Below are 22,649 nucleotides of genomic sequence, written 5' to 3' on the forward strand. Positions count from 1 at the left end.
GCTCAGATGTCGGGAGTAAATGACGACCACTGTGTTCATTATTACATCCAGCAACACAACACTTCAATCGCTCAATCTGAGATATTCTTGTCTAACTTACATCCCTGCTCTGGCATCAAAACATGGAGGTTGGACTGTTACAACTGATCTGAGGTAAGACGCAGTGTGACGCCACAACGACAGGCATCTGAGAATGGCTCTATTTGAAAAAGGGGATATTATTTTTACAGATTAATTAAAAACCACTGCATGGATTTTTATCATTATAGGGTAGTTTTGTACATACACTGCCAACACACATTAATGTTCAAATAACATGAAAAAGTGAACTTTGCATCTGATGACCCATTTAAATAATACATTTCCACTTCCACTGTTCACTGTAATGTCTAAAACTTGATGTTGCAATAATCTGAAAAAAAAAAAAAAAGCTCTCTCTCTCTCTATATATAGCCAAAACTTCAAGAATAGGAGGGGCACATTACAAAGTTCATAGTAGCTATGCTAATAAAAGTTATGCTAATAAAATAAATAAAACCAGTGGGATCAGGATGATATTTATTAAATATTTATTACATGTATTCAATTTACTAAAAATTAGTACAAATAAAAGTGTTTTTAAGTGCTAAGAAAAATGAATGAATAATGAATTAATAAAATGCAATGCTGTGTGGAATTTGATTTTTTTTTTTTTTTTTTACTGTATTATAGTAATTATTATTTAATTATTAGTTATTAATTATTTAGTTATAAAAACAATAAAAAAATCTAAGTCTTTCCCCAAAGAACAGTAATAACAGAAAGTAGTGTATGCATTTTAAGTTATGCTTAATAAATAAAATAAAATTAAAATAAAATAAAATAAAATAAAATAAAATAAAATAAAATAAAATAAAATAAAATAAAATAAAATAAAATAAAAAAAAATAATACAATTTTTAAAAATGAAAATATGACATAGAAAAAGAAGAAATAAAATAAAATAAAATAAAATAAAATAAAATAAAATAAAATAAAATAAAAATGCAAAACAAAGCAACGTTTTGTGTCAGGGTGATTTTTATTTTTTTTTTTTTGTAAAAATAAAATGTGTTTTCCCCTAAAGAAGAGTAATGAGAATTTTGGGGTAATTTCGGGGTAAAATATGCTTAATTGTCCATTTTTATTACTGTATTATAGTAATTATTATGTAAAAAATTGTTTCCCCAACAGTAATAAGAATTTTGGGAAAAAATGTGTCTAATAGTCATGAAATGAAAGCATACCTTTCACAGTAGCGTATGAATTTTAAGTTATGCTAGGAAATAAAATAAATAAAATAATATAACAAAATAAAATAAAAACAAATTAACACTGTATTGTGTCAGGGTGATTTTATTACTTTAAAGTTTTTATTTTGTTGTTGTTGTTGTTGTTGTAGTAATGAAAATTTGGGGGTAAATGTGCTAAATTAACACGAAAAGTCACAATGAGAAACAAACAAACAAATAAATAAATAAGCTGAAATCTTAAAAAAAAATGTGAACAGCATACTGTAGCAAACAGCACAGAAAACAGCTCTTAGCATGCTGTTATGCGGTTGCTAGGGCATTCTAGTGGTTTCCAGGCAGTTGCTTACTGGTCCAAGTCAAAAAAGCGCCCACCCCCAGTCTCTATGATCTTCTGGGCTTTAGATATGACTTGAGTCCCTCATTCAAATCTATGGGGTTTTTGTAAAGACTGTAAGTCTGATGCCTCAGGAAAGCGATGACACAAATCCCCTCAACAATCAGCATGATATTTGAGGCATCATTCACAGTAAAAAAAAAAAAAATAAAAAATATGTGCAGGGTGAGCAATAAGCCAAAGTTCAATCCATATCTAAAGCAATAGCAATAGTAAAGTGTGACTTATCAAACACCACTAATTTAAATAACAATATGAATACCTAAAAATAAATAAAAGAGAGTTAAAAATAGGAGAGAACAGAGCGCTAAAATGATGGGAGGCGAACGATTTACTCAAACGGCACCACGCCCCCTTCCTCCTCCACAGCGTATGTGTGTATGAGCAGAGAGGAGGGGAGGAGGAGGAGGAGAGAGAAGGAGGAGGGGTGAAATGGGGCTAATTATTATTGGAGGTAAGCTGCAAACAACAGCACGCTGTCAGCAGAGACAAACCACATGACCTGCGAAAACAAAGCCGTTTCTCACCGTGCGCGCGTGTGTGTGAGTGCTGCCGTGAGCTTATCTTTCAGACTGGCTGATGCTTCAAGGTATCTGTATTCATTCTGCATCAGTGTTAGAGCTCCGAGAGGTGTGTGTGTGTGTCCGATGCTGGTGTATGTGCCTTATTTAAAGCTGCAGACGCTGCATCACCATCCTTGTGTGAGCAGGTGTTTGAGACAATGTGCTTAGCGTGTGTATAAGCAAACATCTCCCAGCATGCATCGAACTACACTGCCTCCACCCTCTATGCTTAACTGTACTAGCATAGCGCGTGCGTTTGCATTATGTGTGGAGCGTCTGTACACCTATGTACACACACTCCATCTTTCCAATAAAAAACATGGACCAGCATGCACAGCACTAGAAGCTAACGAACATGCAAAACCTCACCGTCCTGCAGAACATGTCAGCGCAGGCCCGCAACCTGCGGTTCCGTTTTTCGCCGCTCGCCCAGTCCCGTTCGGTAACTGTTTTCGGCACCCCAGCGTCCCTCGTCTTCTCCGTCTAACCCTTCCCAGCTCCGCTTAAACCCAACACCTTTCCAATCCTGGCCTGAGATCAAACTCTAACCGCGTACGAGGATCCAGAACTGGGCCGCCCATATGGCCTACTCCTTGCCGCTCCCATTTGCTGATGACATGAGCTGCCCTTGTCTGGCTGTTAGTCGATCACGTGGGATAGGGAGGGTTTTACTTGGCCCTGCTTCATCAGCTTCTTTAACTGTTACTGTCCCCAGATTGGCGCAGATGGCACCAGATCTACTGACTCATATATTTCTGTCCGAATCCAAGTAGCGAGAGACCAAATCATTTGGTATTTGTAAAATGTTTGCACTTCACTCCATCATTCCACAGAGTTATATTATGCCATATTCATACGTTTAAGCAGGTGATAACTCAAAAATAGACCTTACCTGGTTGCTGAGGCTGGTCTTCCTCAGGGACACATCTGGACGCTCCAGTACTTGTCCAGAGGCTCCAAGAAGCTGACGTCCATTTACTGCAACACAGAGGCAGAGAGTGAGTCTTTGTTAAAGGAGAAGTTCACTTTATTTTCAATAAAAATTTCCTGATAATTTACTGACCCCCATGTGATCCAAGATGTTCATGTCTTTCTGTCTTCAGTTGAAAAGAAATGAAGGTTTTTAAGGAAAACATTCCAGGATTTTTCTCCATATAGGGGACTTCAATGGGCATTAGCAGGTTGAAGGTCCAAATTGCAGTTTTAATACAGCTTCAAAGGGCTCTACATGATTCCAGCCAAGGAATAAGGGTCTTATCTAGCAAAACAATCAGCAATTTTCTTAAAACAATAAAGATTTATATGCTTTTTAACCACAAATGATTATTTTGCACCAGCTCAACGTCATGTTGGAAAGGTCACGCTTGACGTAGGTGGAAGTACCGACCCAGTGTTTACAAGGGGAACATGCAAAGAAAGTCAAACGCCCTTTACAAAAAAAGTTAAACCAACGATGTCGGACGATTTTTAAGTTGGAGGAGAAAATGAGATGGAGTTTTTCACCCTACGCTACCTTTTTTGTACCAAAGAACACAGACGAAGAACTAACCGTATATGACCGTTCAAACATGACTACGTAATGCGTAAAAGATGCATACAGTTAGTGCAAGACAAGCATTTGTGGTTAAAAAGTATATCATTTATTTATTTATTTTTTTTAGAAATGCCCAATTCCTCAGATGGGATCATGTTGAGCCCTTTGAAGCTGTATTTAAACTGCAGTTTGGACTTTCAATCCATTGATCCCCATTGAAATCCACTATATGGAGACAAATCATGGAATGCTTTCGTCAAAAACCTTAATTTCTTTGCGACTGAGTACAGAAAGACATGAACATCTTGGATCACAGGGATGAAATTTTTCATTTTTCACACTGAAGGACTCATATGCAACTATTACAGAAGGTTCAAATGCTCACTGATGCTCCAGAAGGCAACACGATGCATTAAGAGCCAGGGGTGTAAACTTTTGAACAGAATAAAGATGTGTAAATTTTTCTTATTTTGTCTAAATATCTTTTTTTTTTTTTTCATTTAGTACTGCCCTTTAGAAGCTACAGAAGATACTTACATGCTTCCAGAAGACAAAATAAGTTAAATTTACCCTGATCTTAAAATTCGAAAAGTTTCAAAAAGATGCTCTTAATGCATCTTTTTTCCTTCTGGATCATCAGTGAACGTTTGAATCTTCTGTAATAGTTGCATATGAGTCCTTCAGTTGTCCTCAATGTGAAAACATGAATCTCAAAATCATGCAGTCATTGTTGGAAAGGTTTCAAATACACAAAAATGCTGGATAACCAAAGAATTTGAGGGACGTGAAGAATTTTTATGAAGAACAGCAGGCAGTTTAACTGTTCAGGGCAAACAAGGGACCCATGAACAACTATCACTAAACAAAAAAACACAGCTGTGGATCATTCAGGTAACAACACAGTATTAAGAATCAAGTGTATGCAAACTTTTGAACAGGGTCATTTTTATAAATTATTAAATATTATTTTCTCTTGTAGACTTTATGTAAATGTATTTTATGTGAAATATCTTATTCAGGTCAGAACACAACTTTTGACTTCAACTGTATATATGTTGTGGGATAGTGATTAAAGCTGAAGACTGACAACCAATGTTGCTGTTTTAATCTCAGAAATGATCAAATGGGTCACCACTATTGTAGAATTTAGGGGAATGTTCCTGTAAGTGAACTCTAACCCAGAGGTTTGTGAAATTTTTCATGTTAGATGCATAAATGTGTGGTCACATTTACTGTACACTATTCATGGGTGAAATTCAGTCTTTTGAATAGGAATCCACATAATTGGTAATTTCGTGTGAGGGTGAAATATTTCCTCATGCAAATTTTACAACAGGTTCAAGTTAGGCACACAGATTCACCACGGTGACCAAAAGAAAGCTATGTATTTTGAAAATGATTTACAAGCAGTTAGCTTATCACTACACTATTGACAATATAACTTTTATTAGCTGCAAAATTTGACCAAAATTAACGTAGCTTGCCAAATATTTTTTAAAGTTCTTTTTTTTTTTTTTTGACATTTTTTACTTTTTACATTTTCCTTGTCATTTTAAGAAACATTAGACGTAAAGAGAGAATATATTTTTGCTTACATAGTGGCCGAGCAGGAAAGAACAGCCGAACAATTAAACAGAATTGATGCATTGACATGAAACTTGCAGTTCAGTAAGTAACTCTTATCGACTCTCATCGATTCAGAGTTTGTTCAGTAACATTTCATTAAAAGGAACTGATTCAAACCGTCATTTGAATCAGACTACACAGATTGTGCTATTGTTTGTTTTTGCATGCAGCCTGTGAGGAGCACTGACGCTGAAAAGCGTTGCCGGAAAAACTGCACATCATGCCAAAAGTATGTAAATATTACTTAAGATCCCCAACAAACTGTGTGCACATGTCCTCTTCCAACACATCTGTCCACTCTGTCCTCTCCAAACACTTAGGTGTACCATGTATTCTTCCTTTGTTCACACAGTACTGTCTTTCATCCTCCATCTACAGAATTTTCCACCATGTCTCTTTTTATCACCTGTCCTATGTCCTCTCACCTATATATATATATATATATATATATATATTCTGACGAGTCGGCTGCCTTCCCCCTAATTATCATCTTCACCCCGTCCGTAATCACCGCCCTTCATCAGGCTCCCGACGGGAGTGGGTGTGCGAGAGAGAAGGGGCGCTGAAACAGTCAGGTCTGGCGGCGTGTGATGAGGCACACCTGATGTGAATGAAGCCTCATCACCGCCGCTGTTAAAATGCCGAGCGCGCCTCTCCTCGGGAGACCGGTCTCTTCCTGTGCATGCACGCTGGTGTCCTCGTGGGTCCAGGAAGGGAGTGTAGAGGGACGAGCACCGAAAATGATGGCTGCGGGCTAGCACCCAGATGGCTGCGGGCTAGGATGCTGGGCCGATTTACCCGCCTCAGGAAGTGCCATAATGAAAGGTGGATGAAGCCGCTGAAGGAAGCCGCTACCCCTCGTGCTGCGGACCTCGGCGGGGAGTGAGTGCGGCCGCCGGACTCCACACCTTACCTGGACCGTTCCCTTCTGAACACTGCCCCTCCTTCACGGAACCCCTGCACGTCGAGGACACCAGATCCCCTATTTATTTTGGACACTTTTATTCCCCCTTTTGGACACTTTTGTTTATATTGTTTAATAAAAGCCTCTCCAAGGCCTGACGTCATGCCCACTGTGTCTGTCGTTTTGCTCCTCCTGCCACAATATATCACTATATACACCGTTATTCACAAACTGGTAAATTTATTGGCACATCATGCTAAAAGTATGTAAATATCAGTTAAGATCCCCAACAAACTGTGTGCACATCCTCTTCCAACACATCTGTCCACTCGGTCCTCTCCAAACACTTAGGTGTACCATGTATTTTTCCTTTGTCCACACTGTACTGTCTTTCATCCTCCATCTACAGAATTCTCCACCATTTCTCTTTCTATATATTGGTCCACAATTTCTGCATCCTTCACCGTGATGCATTAATTCGCTGTGTTCACTATATTTCTCCCTACATATGTGACCACTCTGTCCTCTCATTGTTTCTGTCCACCATGTCTTCATCCTTTGTCTCTTTCCACACTGCATTCTTTCTACACCTCTATCACATCTTCCTTCCACTTCTCTGTCCACCATCTCTCTCTCTCTCTCTCTCTCTCTCTCTCTCTATATATATATATATATATGTCACTGTATACACTTCCAAATGAACCGTTATTCACCAAAACAGGTAAAGTTATTGGCACGTCATGCCAAAAGTATGTAAGCATTAGTTAAGATCCCCAACAAACAAATGTCTCATATTTTTAAAATGGTATAATGTACAATCATTCACACTCTTTGCACGATTTCCTCATAAAATGCTGCTGTAAGTCAGACATAAGTGCCTGATATTTACACAATATAGGACATGTTTTAGACAGCAGTCAGTAGGTTTATGTATTCATCAGCTTATGTGAGCGCTGACGCATACACACTGACTTAATAAACCCTTATTGACACCACACTGAAGCTAATATGTGCGTTATGTCCAAGTAGTAATCATATCACTGAGCCTGGACCAACATCTCACAGATGGCTAACATTCAGCTCGCGCTAAGGCTGAACAGCCTGAGTGTGTGTGTCCACTGACTGTGTCCAGTGGTGAGTGATTATTATGACGAAGGCTGTGGCACAATGCGGTTCTTCTTTGAGCTGTCCCTCTCCTTCCCTCAGGGCTGAAGAAACACACATTCAGAGCATTAATGAGCCGGCCTTCCCTGTTATAAGCACTGACATCCAGCCTTTGATATACAGACTACAGTCTCCTAAAACACTGGAACATTCTTATTCCTACTGCTGTTCTCATGTCTCTGATTCTTAGCCTGTTATCTTCTAACATGTCTTTTATTTAAACCTTTGTCCTCTGTGTCACATTTTCACCTGTATTCACATGTCCTCTTCTTGCATGTCTGTCCTCTCTCAACATTTCTGTCCAATAGGTCTTCGCACTTTGTCTCTGTCCACACTGTACTCTCACTACATCCTCTTTCTACACGATTATCCACCACGTCCTTTATCTTTCTGTACATTTCTGTCCTCTTACGTTCACTTGTGTCCTCTTCCTACACATCTGTCTACTCTGTTGTCCACAATTTCTGTTGACCATGTCTTCATCCTTTGTCTCTGTCCACACTGTACTCTCTGTAACATCTACACCTTTATAACATCTTCCTTCTACATCACTGTCCACCATAACAATTGAATTTATAAAAATGACCCTGTTCAAAAGTTTACATACACTTGACTCTTAATACTGTTACCTGAATGATCCATAAGTGTGTGTGTGTGTGTGTGTGTGTTTTCTTTTTCTTTTAAGTGATAGTTGTTCATGAGTCCCTTGTTTGTCCTGAACAGTTAAACTGCCTGCTGTTCTTCAGAAAAATTCTTTGGTTTTTCAGCATTTGTTTGTATTTGAACCTTTTCCAACAATGACTGCATGGTTTTGAGATCCATCTTTTCCCACTGAGGGACTCATATGCAACTATTATAGAAGGTTGAAACACTCACTGATGCTTCAGAAATAAAGACGATGCATTAAGAGCAGGGGGTGTAAACTTTTGAACAGAATGAATTTTTTTTTTTTATTTGGCCTAAATATATATTTTTTCATTTAGTACTGCCCTTCAGAAGCTACAGAAGATACTTACATGTTTCCCAGAAGCCAAAATATGTTAAATTTACCCTGATCTTCAAATTCCAAAAGTTCACAATGCTCTTTATGCATTGTGTTTCCGTCTGAAGCATCAGTGACCGTTTTAACCTTCTGTAATAGTTGCATATGAGTCTCTCAGTTGTCCTCAGTGTGAAAAGATGGATCTCAAAATCATACAGTCATTGTTGGAAAGGGTTTAAATACACAAAAATGCTGAAAAACCACATAATTTGTAGGACCTGAAGAATGTATGTAAACTTTCGGACGGGCTAATTTTTATAAGTTCAAGGCCTTTTACGTGAAATATCTTATTCAGGTCAATACTAAATAAAAAAAATAACATGCATTTTGTATGATCCTTCTTATACAAAATGCAAACTGTCCCAAACCTCTGTGGGCAGGTGTGGACAGCAGGATCCAAGTGTAAATAACACTTAATACAAAAGATCGAGGCTTGTTGAGTAATGGTAACCAAACATTGTGATTCAGTTAAGATTAGAGTAGACAAATGATGACCTTGGAATTATGTGTAATGTAAAAAGCGATATTGAATTGACTTGACACGGTAAAATCAATATTTTTTCAAGCCCTAGTGCAAATATTACCTGAGTGTTGGTAAGACCCAGAAGCCTTTGGGTTGGTGGTGGATGTGCTTGGCCGTTCCCACGTTGTCTCTAACACAAACACAGGCATTGTTATATTATTTATGAGGTATTGCTATATATTTATTATAGGTATTGCTTACTAGTTTTGATGTATGCTACATTAGTGTGAGGACACAAAACCAGTCAAAAGGATCTTTTTTTTTTAAATTGAGACTGAGATACATCATCTGAAAGCTGAATAAATAAGCTTCCATTGATGTATGGTTTGTTAGGAAAATATTAGGCTGAGATACAACTATTTGAAAATCTGTAATCTGAGGAAAAAAATAAAAATACTGAGAAAATCGCCTTTAAAGTTGTCCAAATTAAATTCTTAGCAATGCATATTATTAATCAAAAATGAAGTTTTGATATATTTATGATAGAAAATTTCCAAAATATCTTCATGGAACATGATCTTTACTTAATATGCTATTGATTTTTGGCATAAAAGAAACATCAATAATTTTGACCCATACAATGTATTGCTGGCTATTGCTACAAATATACCCATGCTACTTATGACTGGTTTTGTGGTCCAGGGTCACATATTGTCTTTCTGCATTACTGTTTTATTATGAACAGCATTTAAAAACATAAAACTAGAGCTTTTCTAGAGTGCACACGCAACAGTCGGCCCAAGTAGGGGTCAGTTACTGAATAACGTTGTAAAAGCTATTTTTCTTTTTCACAGCCATGGCTGAAAATTGTTACCATATTTTTCTTACACAGTCGCTCCATGTTTCCTGCGAGTCAAGATGGATTTTTTATGCTAACTCTTGCAAAACAGCATCCCTCATTCCAAGCATTCAGTCAAAAACGATTTTCCCACACAGAAACATTCTTGTGCAAACACAATTTGCTAATCAGACTTAGATAAGACACACACTGGTTCTCAATGTCACAAACTGGGTCTGTTTGATAGGGTCATGAAGCAGAGAGAAATAATGCAGCTATTTAATATCAGGATAACAATAAAAACACTTAAAAATTCTAAAAGGGAAAAGAAACTGCTGCCCATACACTAACAGTCAAAAGGTGTTGGACAATAATTTTTAATGTTTTTAAAGAAATCTCTTCTGCTCACCAAGCTTGCATTTATTTGAAAATAAGTTTTTATTATTATTATTATTTGAATATATTTTAAAATGTAATTTATTCTTGTTATTTCAAAGCTAAACATTTTCAGCATCATTACTCCAGTCACATGATCCTTCAGAAATCATTCTAATATTCTGATTTGCTGTTCAAAAAACATTTATTATTATTATGTTAAAAACAGCTGAGTAGATTTTTTAAGGATTCTTTGATGAATAGAAGGTTCAGAAGAAAAGCATTTATCTGAAATATTTTTTTTTTTGTAACATGATAAATATTTATCATCACTTTTGATCAATTTAAAGCATCCTTGCTAAATAAAAATATTAATTTCTAGAATTAGAAAAAAAAAAATACTGACTCCAAGCTTTTGAATGGTATAAATGTCACAAAAGCTTTTTATTTCAGATAAATGCTGATCTTTCTATATATCAAAAAATCCTGAAAAATGTACTCAACTGTTTTAAATATTGATAATAATAATAATAATAATAATAATAATAATAATAAAATGTTTCTTAAACAGCAAATCAGCATATTAGAATGATTTCTGAAGGATCATGTGAGACTGGAGTAATGATGCTGAAAATTTAGCTTTAATCGAAGGAATAAATTACATTTTAAAATATATTCAAATTGTAAAAAACGTTTCAAATTGTACTGTTTTTGCTGTACTTTGGATCAAATAAATGCAAGCTTAAAAAAAAAAAAACATTAAAAACCTTTGACTGGTAACGTTAGTTAGGGGTGTAACAATTCACTCGTTTTCTCGATGCATCGATTACAAAACCTGACGATGCATATGCATCGATCTTGAAACATGGATTTTGGAATCGTAAATCGTTGAGTTCGGCCAGTAATCGATTTAAAACACCAATAATCGAATAAATTGCGACTTCTATAGCAATTCAGTGCTTTAAAATATATACACATTAAATTATTATAAGCACAAATTAATAGAAACCTTGTACAGCGTTGTTGGTTTCCTCACATCTCTCCTTCACGCGCTCTATTTACTCCCTGTGACGGGATTGCGCGCGCTCTCACCGACACATTTTTTGTGCAGTACTGCTAGAGTAAAGTAGTTTTACTTTTAGGTAGTTTTTCAGTGGCTCAGTCATACCGTTGACATTACCTGAGCAGTTGAAGGCTGCGCGTTTGGACGGAGCAAAAACAGTGTAAGTGTCTAAAAGCATACGCACAGTTCCAATGAATGATAAATTACGTTTAACTTAATGTCGTTAAACTGAAAGTACGAACGAAACGGTTAAAAAAAAACCCACCATTAACAACAACCTTGAAATAAGAGCGCAAGGTTTATGTCAATCATACGCATAAAAAAAGTTGCGTTCATTACTATTATCATCAGAATGAAAAATCGCCGATAGAGAGTGTGCTAAATTGGAAGTGTCGAAGTTCAAATAAAGATAAACTGAAGTATATGTGATTGTGCTAAAGTAGAACTATTGCAAGTATATTTCAGGTACACTTTAAATATCTTGCATTTAAAGACTTAATTATTCAAAGATCGTACAATCCTCAGCAATAGTGACATTAAAACACATTTTAGGCCTAATGTTAAGAAATGTGCATTGTGCACAAGTAGCACTCCAAATAAAGTTTCATTATAATTTTTATATCAATAAGGGATAAATCAGTAAATATGTTAAGAGATTTGAACTATACTTAGTTTGAAATAAATGTATTTTAAATATATTAACTTTTCACTAGGGTAAATTTCTACATATGCTATATGTCATGCCATAGCATCATTAAACTAACATCTAACAGTAGACACATTTTTTTTTTTTTTTTTTTTTTTTTTTTTTGCCCTTTAGTCTCTGACTCCATAAAGGCTGCAGTGTAAGTTGCCCTTGACTAAGCATATAAATAATTTAGGGGAAGCTTCTAAATAATCCTGTGAATACACTTAAAGGGGTCATCGATGCCCATTTTCCACAAGTTGATATGATTCTTTAGGGTCTTAATGAAAAGACAATAATACACTTTGGTTAAAAATTCTCAATGGTTGTGTAAAACAACACCCTTTTTACCTTGCCAAAACCAGCTCTGCAAAAATCATCTCATTCTGGTCGAGGCTGCTTTAAATGCAAATGAGCTCAGCTCGCCCCGCCCCTCTCTTCTCTCTGTGAAGTGACGAGCCTGTTTACTTTAGCCGCATTTAGCCGCTAAAATTCCCAACTACCACGTTACAAGGAAAAGTGACCCCTTATATGCACTTCTGCTGTAAGTGAAGCTGGATCACAAATGATTTGCGTGAACATAGACGTATATATGTAGATTGGGAGCCTCATTCCCTTCACAAACAAATGTAATCTACTGCATCTTCAACGGCTCAGATGTCGGGAGTAAATGACGACCACTGTGTTCATTATCACATCCAGCAACACAACACCTCAATCGCTCAATCAGAGATGTTCTTGTTTAATTTACATCCCTGCTCCGGCATCAAAACAATGGAGGTCGGACTGTTGTAAGACGGGTCTGAGGTAAGAGCTCATGTCAATCAACTATCGTGGGAGCGGCCTCTGTCTGTGTGACGCCACACCAACAGGCATCTGAGAATGGCTCGATTTGAAAAAGGGGATATTAGTTTTACAGATTAACTCCAAACCACTGCATGGATTTTTATGATTATAGAGTAGATTTGTACATACACTGCCAACACACATTAGTGTTAAAACAACATGAAAAAGCGAACTGAGCATCCGATGACCTCTTTAAAGAATGCAGAATCGAATTGTTAATCGAATCGCATCAAATTTTATTGTGAATCGTCTCAAATCGAATCGTTATGAATTTGCAAAAATCGTTCTTGAATCGAATTGATACGCTCCTTACCTAAAGATTCACAGCCCTACTGGTAGTGTATGTTTTATCTGTCTAGCATTTTCATGTAAATTCATTTGGTATTATAATTAATACTAACACAGTTTTCGACTCATAAACAGTTTTGTTTATTTTACGTGTAATTTCCTATTCATGTTAATCAGTTTGGATATTATTGGGTCTATGCAGTTCATGGTAATGTGACTAATATTTCAGTCTCTGACTTTAAAGACTTGACTACTTTTTGGGTATAGCCACTTCATTTCCAATGTAAATCTGGGTGCTGAATCAAACCCAGCTAAGATCAACAACTACAGTTCTGACAAAGCTTCCATGCAAATTCCATAACAAATTAGACGTCCGAGAAATACATGCCAAAATTAGTGCAGCAATCCTCAACAGAAGACAAACAACGCATAAGCATAGAGTAAAAGTGTTTACAGTGCAAGAACAGCAGCGCTGTACACACAGATCGCCTCTGGACAGTTCTGCCAGTGTTTACAGGGCAGTCATAGTTTAGTGCCAGACTGTTGGAGAATCGTGTGGGGTGCCAGCTCAGAATGAACAAAAATTCACGGCACATGTTTACAAAAGGCCACTGAACAGCATGGCTGTTTTAAAGTAAGATTTAACCTTGTTACATCCAGTTACGTGGAGAGCAGAAATAACATCAGGACATCAAATTAAATCCTAGATCCAAGAGGTCAAGGTTCGGCTGTATCTATCTTTGTACCTACATCATTACGAGAAAAAATATTGTTTGCAGCAACTATTCGCTCATGGCTTGAAGATGCAGTAGTTTGTGTGTTTCCATCTGGTCTTTATCCTGCATTATGTGAAATGTTCTTTGTGATCTGTGCTTCTAAATTGCTGATAGTTAGCATGACTAAACCGCCATGAATTCAAAATTCACTTCAATTACGCTTCAGTGGAAAACAAGAGGTCATTACAGCTTTATGCATCCCAGGCAGCGCGCTGGGGTTTGTCAGAAAAGAGAAAGATGAAAACAGTGTGCGAGTATGTGAGAAAGGACATGAGGACTATCAGATTAATCCAGATCAGCCTGATTTGCCCCTCTCCAGATGAATAGGCCATAAAGATGATGGAGAATGCTAATGAAGTTTTCCAGCCTGTGGCGCCGTACGAGGAAGAACTGGGTTCTATGATTACACAACAGCATACTGAGATACCTTATCAACGTTTCGCATTTTTACCAGGCAACGTACACATGTAAAAATGAGCCTCGGGCTATATGAATGAATCACTGCGGCATATAAGACTGATACCACAGCAGCGGAAAGACCGTAAAATTAGATAAATTTGGAAAGGGCAGCAAAATTAGCTTGGAGCTTTTTTACTTTTAATTTATGTGGCCATTTATATCACGTGCACACTGGTCAGAGATGCTGTTCTTTATTAAAATTGAGATAGTAATAGAGGAATATTACAGAGTTACCATGTTTTTTATCATATCATGATACCATGTTGTTCATAACAGGAGGTATTTCTTTAAAGTACCTTAAACTAGTACAATGTGTTAAAATGATATTTGAACATGGGTAGCACACAAATACCAAATAATACATATTTTAATCTTACATTGCCCAAAAGCATATGTTTTCCATAAAGCATTGGTTTATCAGCTACAAAAGGACACAAAATAAATGTAATACATTTTTGCAACTAGTGTTGTCAAAAGACCCGGTACTTCGGTACCAAGTCGGTACTAAAAAAAAATAAATGTTACGGTACCAGGTTTTCTTAAGTACCGGTGGTACCGAGCACCCGGTCAACCCGGTTCTTGCTGCGCTATGCGAAAAGTGCGCAGTTGCGTCTTCTTCATAAAAGCAGAAAGACACGGCGACCGGCGGTGCTGCTGATGCGGCTGCTCTGAATCCGCTTGTTGAAAAGAAAGGAGGAAGGAGCCACGTGTGGAAATATTTTGTATTTGCGACTGATGACAAGGGCAACATCATAGATCATCAGAAACCCACTTGCAAACGGTGTCATCGAAGTTCTCTCTCAAAAGGAGGAAATACATCGACTTAATAAAACACCTCAAAGACCCAGATTTAATGAAAGTTCATTTTATATTTAGAGCTTCTGTTATAAAAATTATACGTTAAATAAACATCGCCATTTGCTTAGTTAATCGTTAGCATAAGCGCGGCTAATGCTAACGCGAGAATTAGAATAAACTTCTTTATTATGTGTTTAATGCTCCTATAGCATTTATTTAAAAAAAAAAAAAAAAAACAGGACATGATAGTGTACTATTTTTACACACCTGAGGCTTTTAAATGACCCGTGTAGCTAAAATATGTGTGTTAGAGAACAAATGTACAAATGTATGGTTAATGCCTTAAAATCGGTCCATCAGAAAAGCAGTTCTAGGCTATGAAATATAGTTTGCGCAGTTTGATTAAATAAAAGTACAGTCAAATACAGTCCTGTATAGTTTGGTAAAAGATACTATTCATTAACATGACTTAATATATTATCTAACATAAATTTACAGTGAGTGAACATTAATTAATGTGTGTGAATGTTGTTTTATACAAACATTTGATCGTTCATGTTTGTTCATTGTGCGTGAAATAATGTCAACAGATACAACTTTTAATTTAAAATAAATTATGAATACATTTTGAAATTAAGAAGAATAATTGCTATGTAACACTTGTTTATTAAGTCATGTTAAATGTTATCTTTTTGTAAAGTGTTTTCAATACTACAGTTTCCGTCTCTGTAACATTGATATCTTACACTCAGTATAAGTAATCTTATCTAACTTTGTTATAAAAAGCTGAGGTTTGTTATTTACTGAAAAGTTATATATAAAGTTCTGTTTAGCTGGTGTCAATCTAATATTGCATTTAGTCAGACTCAGCCCATTGTTTTACTGAAGTATATTATATTTTCCTTTTACAGCTGCAGGCTGAAGAAGACCACGAATCAAACTCCTAAGCAGACAATGGTTCCAGATGCTTTTGAGCAGCAGAAGTACGACAAAAAGGCAAGAAAACTGAACCGAGCTGTTGCTGAATTCACATGTATGGATTAAGTGCCAGTTTATACAGTGAAAAATGGGGATTCCAGCAAATGCTTCATCACCTCAGCTCAAAATACCAGCTTCCAAGTCAAAACTTTGTTTTATTTTTGTTTGTTATAAATAAAAATAGTGTGTTGTTCAATTCATGTTTTTGTGTTTTGATTTGGTACCGAAATTGGTACCGAGAACCGTGGATTTTCACTGGTATTGGTACCGAATACTGAAATTTTGGTACCGTGACAACACTATTTGTAACTATGATAAGAAAAATTGCTGGTTTTTCCAGCAATGAAACAACAATACTGTATGGAAGCCTGTTTCTGCCACTGAATAACAATTAAAAAAAGGTAATACGTCTTTTTATTTCACAATTCACAATTATTATTTTTTTTGCAATTGAGAGTTACACCTCGCTATCGCGACTCTTTTTCTCAGAATTCTGTGATAAAAATGTGCAATTATGACTTTTTTTCTCAGAATTGTAGGATATAAATTGTGAGAAATACAGTCAGAATTGCGAGATATAAACTTGCATTCGCAAGAAAGTCAGAATTGTGAGTTATCTCGCAATTCTGATTTTATTTCAGTTGTGAGTTTGTGTCATGCAATTTTGACTTCATAACTTGCAATTGCAAGTTTATATCATGCAATTATGAAAAAAAAAGACCAAATTGCGAGATACAAATTCTCAATTCAAATTCTGACAAGAAACTCAGAATTGGGAGTTTTTTATCTTGCAATTCTGGCTTTATTTCTCACAATTTATACCATGCAATTTTGACTTTATAACTTGCAATTGCAAGTTTATATCACTTTGTACCTACATCATTACGAGAAAAAATATTGTTCGCAGAAAATCAGAACTGCGAGTTTTTGTCTTCAATTACAATATCTGACTGATTTATAATTCGCAATTGCATGTTTATATTACGCAGTTCTGAGAAAAAGATACAAACTCATATTTGCTAGAAAGTCAGAATTGCAAGTTTATATCACGCAATTATGAGGAAAAAAAAGTCAGAATTGTGTTTATATCTTGCATTTCTGACTTTATTTCTTGCAATTGCGAGTTTATATTATGCAATTCTGAGAAAAAAGATACAAACTTGCATTTGTGAGAAAATCAGAATTGTGAGTTTATAACTTGCAATTCTATTTCTCGCAATTGTAAGTTTGTTCTGCAATTCTGACTTTATAACTCACAATTGCAAGTTTATATCACGCAATTGTGAGAAAAAAAGAATTGTAAGATATAAATTCCCATTTGCAACAAAGTCAGAATTGAGAGTTTATATCTTGCAATTCTGACTTTATTTTGCACAATTATGAGTTTATGCAAAGCAATTCTGACTTCATAACTTGCAATTGTGAGTTTTTATCTCACAATTCCGTCTGTATTTCTCGCAATTGTGAGTTTATATCACACAATTCTGAGAAAAAAAGTCAGAATTGCAAGTTTTTATCTCGCAATTCTGACTTTATTTCTTGCAACTGTGGGTTTACATGCAATTCTTATTTTATAACTCACATTTGCGAGTTTATATTATGCAATTCTCAGAAAGAAGACACAAACTCGCATTTGCGAGAAAGTCAGAATTGCGAGTTTTTATCTCGCACTCCTGAGAATTAATAAGTGCTTAGTTTATATCACATAATTCTGTGAAAAAAAGTCAGAATTGCAATAACATTTTAAAACATTTTATTCAGTGGCGAAAACGGGCTTCCATAATACTGTGTGTGCTTTTGTGACAGGCTATTTCAGATTCTGGCAAACGTTGCAATAGGTTGTAGTGTTAGCGGGAATACAACGTTTTGCTGGGAATATGCTGCTTCATTCTCAACATTCTGTTCCAGACAGTCAAAACAACTGACATACACACATACACATATCAGTAATACCTTTAGTGCTTGCGTTGACATAGTATTTCCGTCCCTCAGGTGATCTGTAGCTTTTCCAACCCACAGGAAGACGCACACTCTCGATTTCCTCTGCTGGCATACTGCAGGAGACTACAGGCTGCTGCTACAGAAACAAGCATCAGACAGATAGACAGAAATACATACACATATGAATAAATAGGCAAAACCTTGAATTATAAATTCAATTAATCATTATATGTTCATGATTTCTGAAGGAGTGTGCTTGATGATTCCTTCATGTTGTGTCCTGAAACAATTCATAGTAATGTGTGTAATGATAAACTGGCAGTGGCTGCATACTGCTGGGGCTGTAATGAATCAACTGGCCATCTTTCAGCACACCAGCTCATGGAATAAAGGCAAAAAGACATCAAGGGCTATTAACCGAATAGCACAGGCGATCATGCATTTTACAGCAGCAGTCATTGAGGACCACTGTGGACTGATCCCGCTTTTGATGCAAAACATAAAAGAGATTCCACACCCACTCGGTCCACCCTCCATTTTTCTCTCCGTCTGAACCGCTCTACCTACATCAGTTGTTCCATCTATCTGCTTCATACTCTATCTGTGAAAGAAGCACGGAAAGTTGAGGTTTCTCTCCACGAGGCAGCGTTTGTTTCTTGCCATTCTGACACCAGTTAAGATGAATTACAAGCAGTCATTTTAGTGAAACCCAGGAAGCATCCGTCAGCAAAAGCAACTAAAATGCATTTAACCGGCCTCTAGCTACAGATTTTTCTACCTAACAGTGATTTAAGGATGTCAGATGAGGAAATTACTTCAGAGAAAGTCCTTGTTCTTTCTTCAACTTTGTAATTGAACGTCATGGTTGTTTAGGGCTGGGATTTTTTATTCTTTTATTTATTTATTTTTATGACAAACCATACAAATTAAGCTTAAAATTGATGCTTAAAAACCAAGTTATATAGTGTTATTTTATATCAGCTGTCAAACGATTAATCACGATTAATTGCATCCAAAATAAAAGTTTTTGTTTACATAATATATGTGTATATGTGTATACTGTGTATACACACACATACACACACACACACACACACACACACACAAACATACAGTATATATTTTAGAACTCAAAGATCTAAGACTTTTTCTATGTACACAAAAGGCCTATTTCTCTCAAATATTGTTCAGAAATCGGTCTAAATCTGTGTTAGTGAGCACTTCTCCTTTGCCGTGATAATCCATCCACCTCACAGGTGTGGCATATCAAGATGCTGATTAGACAGCATGATTATTGCACAGGTGTGCCTTAGGCTGGCCACAATAAAAGGACACTCTAAAATGTACAAGTTTTTTCACACAGCACAATGCCACAGATGTCGCAAGTTTTGAGGGAGCATGCAATTGGCATACTGACTGCAGGAATGTCCACCAGAGCTGTTGCCCGTGAATTGAATATTCATTTCTCTACCATAAGCCATCTCCAAAGGCGTTTCAGAGAGTGGTGTAACCACACCAGCCCAGGACCTCCACATCCAGCATCTTCACCTCCAAGATCGTCTGAGACCAGCCACCCGGACAGCTGCTGCAACAATTGGTTTGCATAACCAAAAAATTTCTGCACAAACTGTCTCAGGGAAGCTCATCTGCCTGCTCGTCGTCCTCATCGGGGTCAACGCGACGGTGAATACCATTTTTGTGGAGGAAAATTATTGAATCCACTGTAGTTTCAGCGCGGTCCTGCGCTCACTGATGGTGCATCCAGCAGCGCTGAACACCCTTTCACTGCTGCTGCGACGGGCCGGGATCCATAGTACTGATCTAGCTAATTTTGCCAAAACGTAATCACCAGACGCAAGCCTCCGTTTCACCTCCTCAGCATCAATTTTCGCATCTTTCTCGCGCTAATCGAAACGCATCACATGACCGCTCATTCACCACGCAAGCCGGAACGCAAGCCCGAGCCCGGCCCGAGCCCGTGTAAAATGATATAAATTAAGCCCGAGCCCGACCGAACCCGTCGGGTTTCATCGGGTTCAGGCAAAGATCTTCAGCTCTAATGGGCAGGCGTATGTTATGGTCAACGAACACAGGTGCATTTTATTGATGGCATTTTGAATGCACCGAGATACCGTGACGAGATCCTGAGGCCCATTGTTGTGCCATTCATCCACAACCATCACCTCATGTTGCAGCATGATAATGCACGGCCCCATGTTGCAAGAATCTGTACACAATTTTTATTTTTATTTTAGTTTTAGTTTAATGTGCTGTTATTGTAATTTTTCACTTAACGTAACTTGTCATTTTTTATTGTGGGAGGGAGGGCTGTTGTTTGTTTGTTTAATAATATTAAATAATACAACTGATTATTAATTAATAAATAATATAATATAAATTAATATTAATACAAAAAATAATTATAATTTATTTTTAAAGTTCAGTGTTATTTTTATTTATTCACAGTTAGTAATTTTAGTGCTTAAATTTATATTAATAATACTAATAATAATAACATATACATATATATGTCTGTTTTCTTCTGAAGTTAAAAACCACAACAATATCCCAAAATTGGTGCACAAATTTGCTAATAATGTTTTGAACGGGTGCGTGTACTAATTATAAAGTTCAGTTTCGCAAGAAAAAGCCCATTCCAAAGTCAACAAGTTTTATCTGATATGTGACCTCAATTATGTGGCCACTGATATGTGACCTCAATTGACCAACCGGTTTCTGTGGATACTAATAGCAGAACTGGAGTCAATGGCATTTAAATGAAACCAATTTTTAAAAAAAAGATTAACTCAATTCATAAGCTGAGCTGTATTCATTAGGGGCTACTTACAGAACCATCTCACAAATGTACGAGGGAATTTGCCTTGGCCCAAATCCTAACATCTGAAGACTCCTATACTAGTAGAGAAAGCTAATGAACACGACTATAAACAAACCAGACTTCATCTGACATGTGGGCTTTTTCTGTTCTACTTCAAGACAAGAGGGGGATTTAAAGAGACAAGGGGCAAGGTCAACAGCAGGGGCTTGAGAATACAAACACTCTCAGAGATGCAATGGCCAGGTCTGATATTTGAAACCATTGTTCTGTGTTTTGACAGCACTTTATTAAAGAACATGCAGAAATGACAGAAAGAGGTGAACACAGGCCGAGAGGAAGACACGAGGAGGAGAATTCACATTTACTTCCACATTCCTTTTGTGTTATTTTAGCACCCAGTTCACTTAAGAAATTATGTAAATTGGGTAAAGATGCAAACGCGGTCAAGAATATCATGCACAAAACGTTAGGGCCCTATGAAAACTGTTTTATTTTTTCCCAAATTCTGTTTTTATTTTTATCCAAATTACCTTTTTTTAAGTTTTACATTTTCTAGATTATGTTTTGTTCTGTTTTCATTCTTTCTAGACTCAATTTTAATGGATTAATAAAAAAATAAATAAATAAAAAAGCATGTCTAATTAGTTGAAATCATGAAACCTATACAAATTAAAAGCAATTTATTAAAAAATTAACAAAATTAATTTTTTTAAACCCTATGAAATATGTTTTTTTTTTTTTCAGTTTTATTTTGATCAAATTCTGTGTTTTCCATACATTTTCTAAATAAGTGTACTACTAACCTACTTTAGATTAATTCAAATTCTGTTACATTCCGCATAATACAGTAAATTCCATTTTTTATGACTGGATTTTGCAATTCCATCTGCGTCATCAGTCCCTAAAAATGTGGATAAATTACAGCAAGACGCATTTCACAAAAATGATGCTAGAGTAGCAATGTATAAAATCTGTTAGCCAAAATGTCGAGGCACGTCTTTTTGCCAGAGATCTTTACCATGATACATGTGTAATTAATCATGAGCAGCAGAACACCCTGAGCAGCATGAAGAGTTTAATTATCCAATTATCCACCCAAAAATGCTACTTTCATTTCAGCTTTTATCGAAATGAAAACTTTGATTGTGTTTCTGTAAAAAAATAATTTTGGTGCATCACTACAAAATGACAGCAGTTGTGACACAATGTTAAATCTCATTCTTGCAAAAAATTGCTAAATAAATGAATAAATAAAATTCTGTGTTATTTATAATGGAAGTGATGGGGACTGGCACCTCTTTTTTTTTTTTTTTTTTTTTAATTTTACCTTTCCTTTAGTGTGTAATGCAGCTATTTGTGCATGTAAATGATCTGCAAAGTTACACAGAGCAGTTAGGTGAGTGATTTCGCTATTTTGAGGAGATGCAGTTTTTTTTCAAGGTGAGGGTAATAAACACTGTATGGATTTCCAATATCAATGTCATATTTTATATCGATATACTATACTGTTTACAGCTGCTCATGAAGCCTCGGGAGCTGTAACCTGATTATGGTAAGGGGTGTTACAGTTCCAACACACACTATCATTGGTAGACCAATTCTAACAGACTTGGCCAACTTGGCCAATTTTGACTTTATTCTTGAGTATTTAGAATATTTTATATTTTTTATTCTCATGATATTTTGACTTTATTATTGTAATATTTTGACTTTATTCTCGTAAATTTGACTTTATTTTCGAAATATTTCTACTTTATTTTTGTAGTATTTCAATTTTATTCTCATAGTATTTTGACTTTATT

The 22,649-nt window shown here is 36.2% G+C and overlaps 1 protein-coding gene across 5 annotated transcripts in view; it reads right to left on the bottom strand.

The window, feature by feature from the left end:
• The window catches only part of gas7a (growth arrest-specific 7a), a 310,258-nt gene that overhangs the window by 286,240 nt on the left and 1,369 nt on the right, over window positions 1-22,649 (bottom strand). For 2 of the 5 annotated variants that reach the window (XR_007825875.1, XM_051100520.1), the window contains exons 2-4: window positions 18,021-18,144; window positions 9,083-9,151; window positions 3,121-3,206 (exon numbers count right to left, since the gene is read on the bottom strand). Coding sequence is in view for 4 of the 5 variants with exons in the window: in XM_051100520.1 (XP_050956477.1) it covers window positions 3,121-3,206; window positions 9,083-9,151; window positions 18,021-18,144 (279 nt within the window). In the remaining variant the exon portion in view is untranslated. Of the gene's footprint in view, window positions 1-3,120; window positions 3,207-9,082; window positions 9,152-11,354; window positions 11,431-18,020; window positions 18,145-22,649 lie in introns of those variants that run through there. The other 3 variants (XM_051100521.1, XM_051100525.1, XM_051100532.1) reach the window with 3 other exon arrangements.

Source organism: Labeo rohita, chromosome 3 (genome assembly GCF_022985175.1).
Source record: "Labeo rohita strain BAU-BD-2019 chromosome 3, IGBB_LRoh.1.0, whole genome shotgun sequence".
NCBI classification, from domain to species: domain Eukaryota; kingdom Metazoa; phylum Chordata; class Actinopteri; order Cypriniformes; family Cyprinidae; genus Labeo; species Labeo rohita.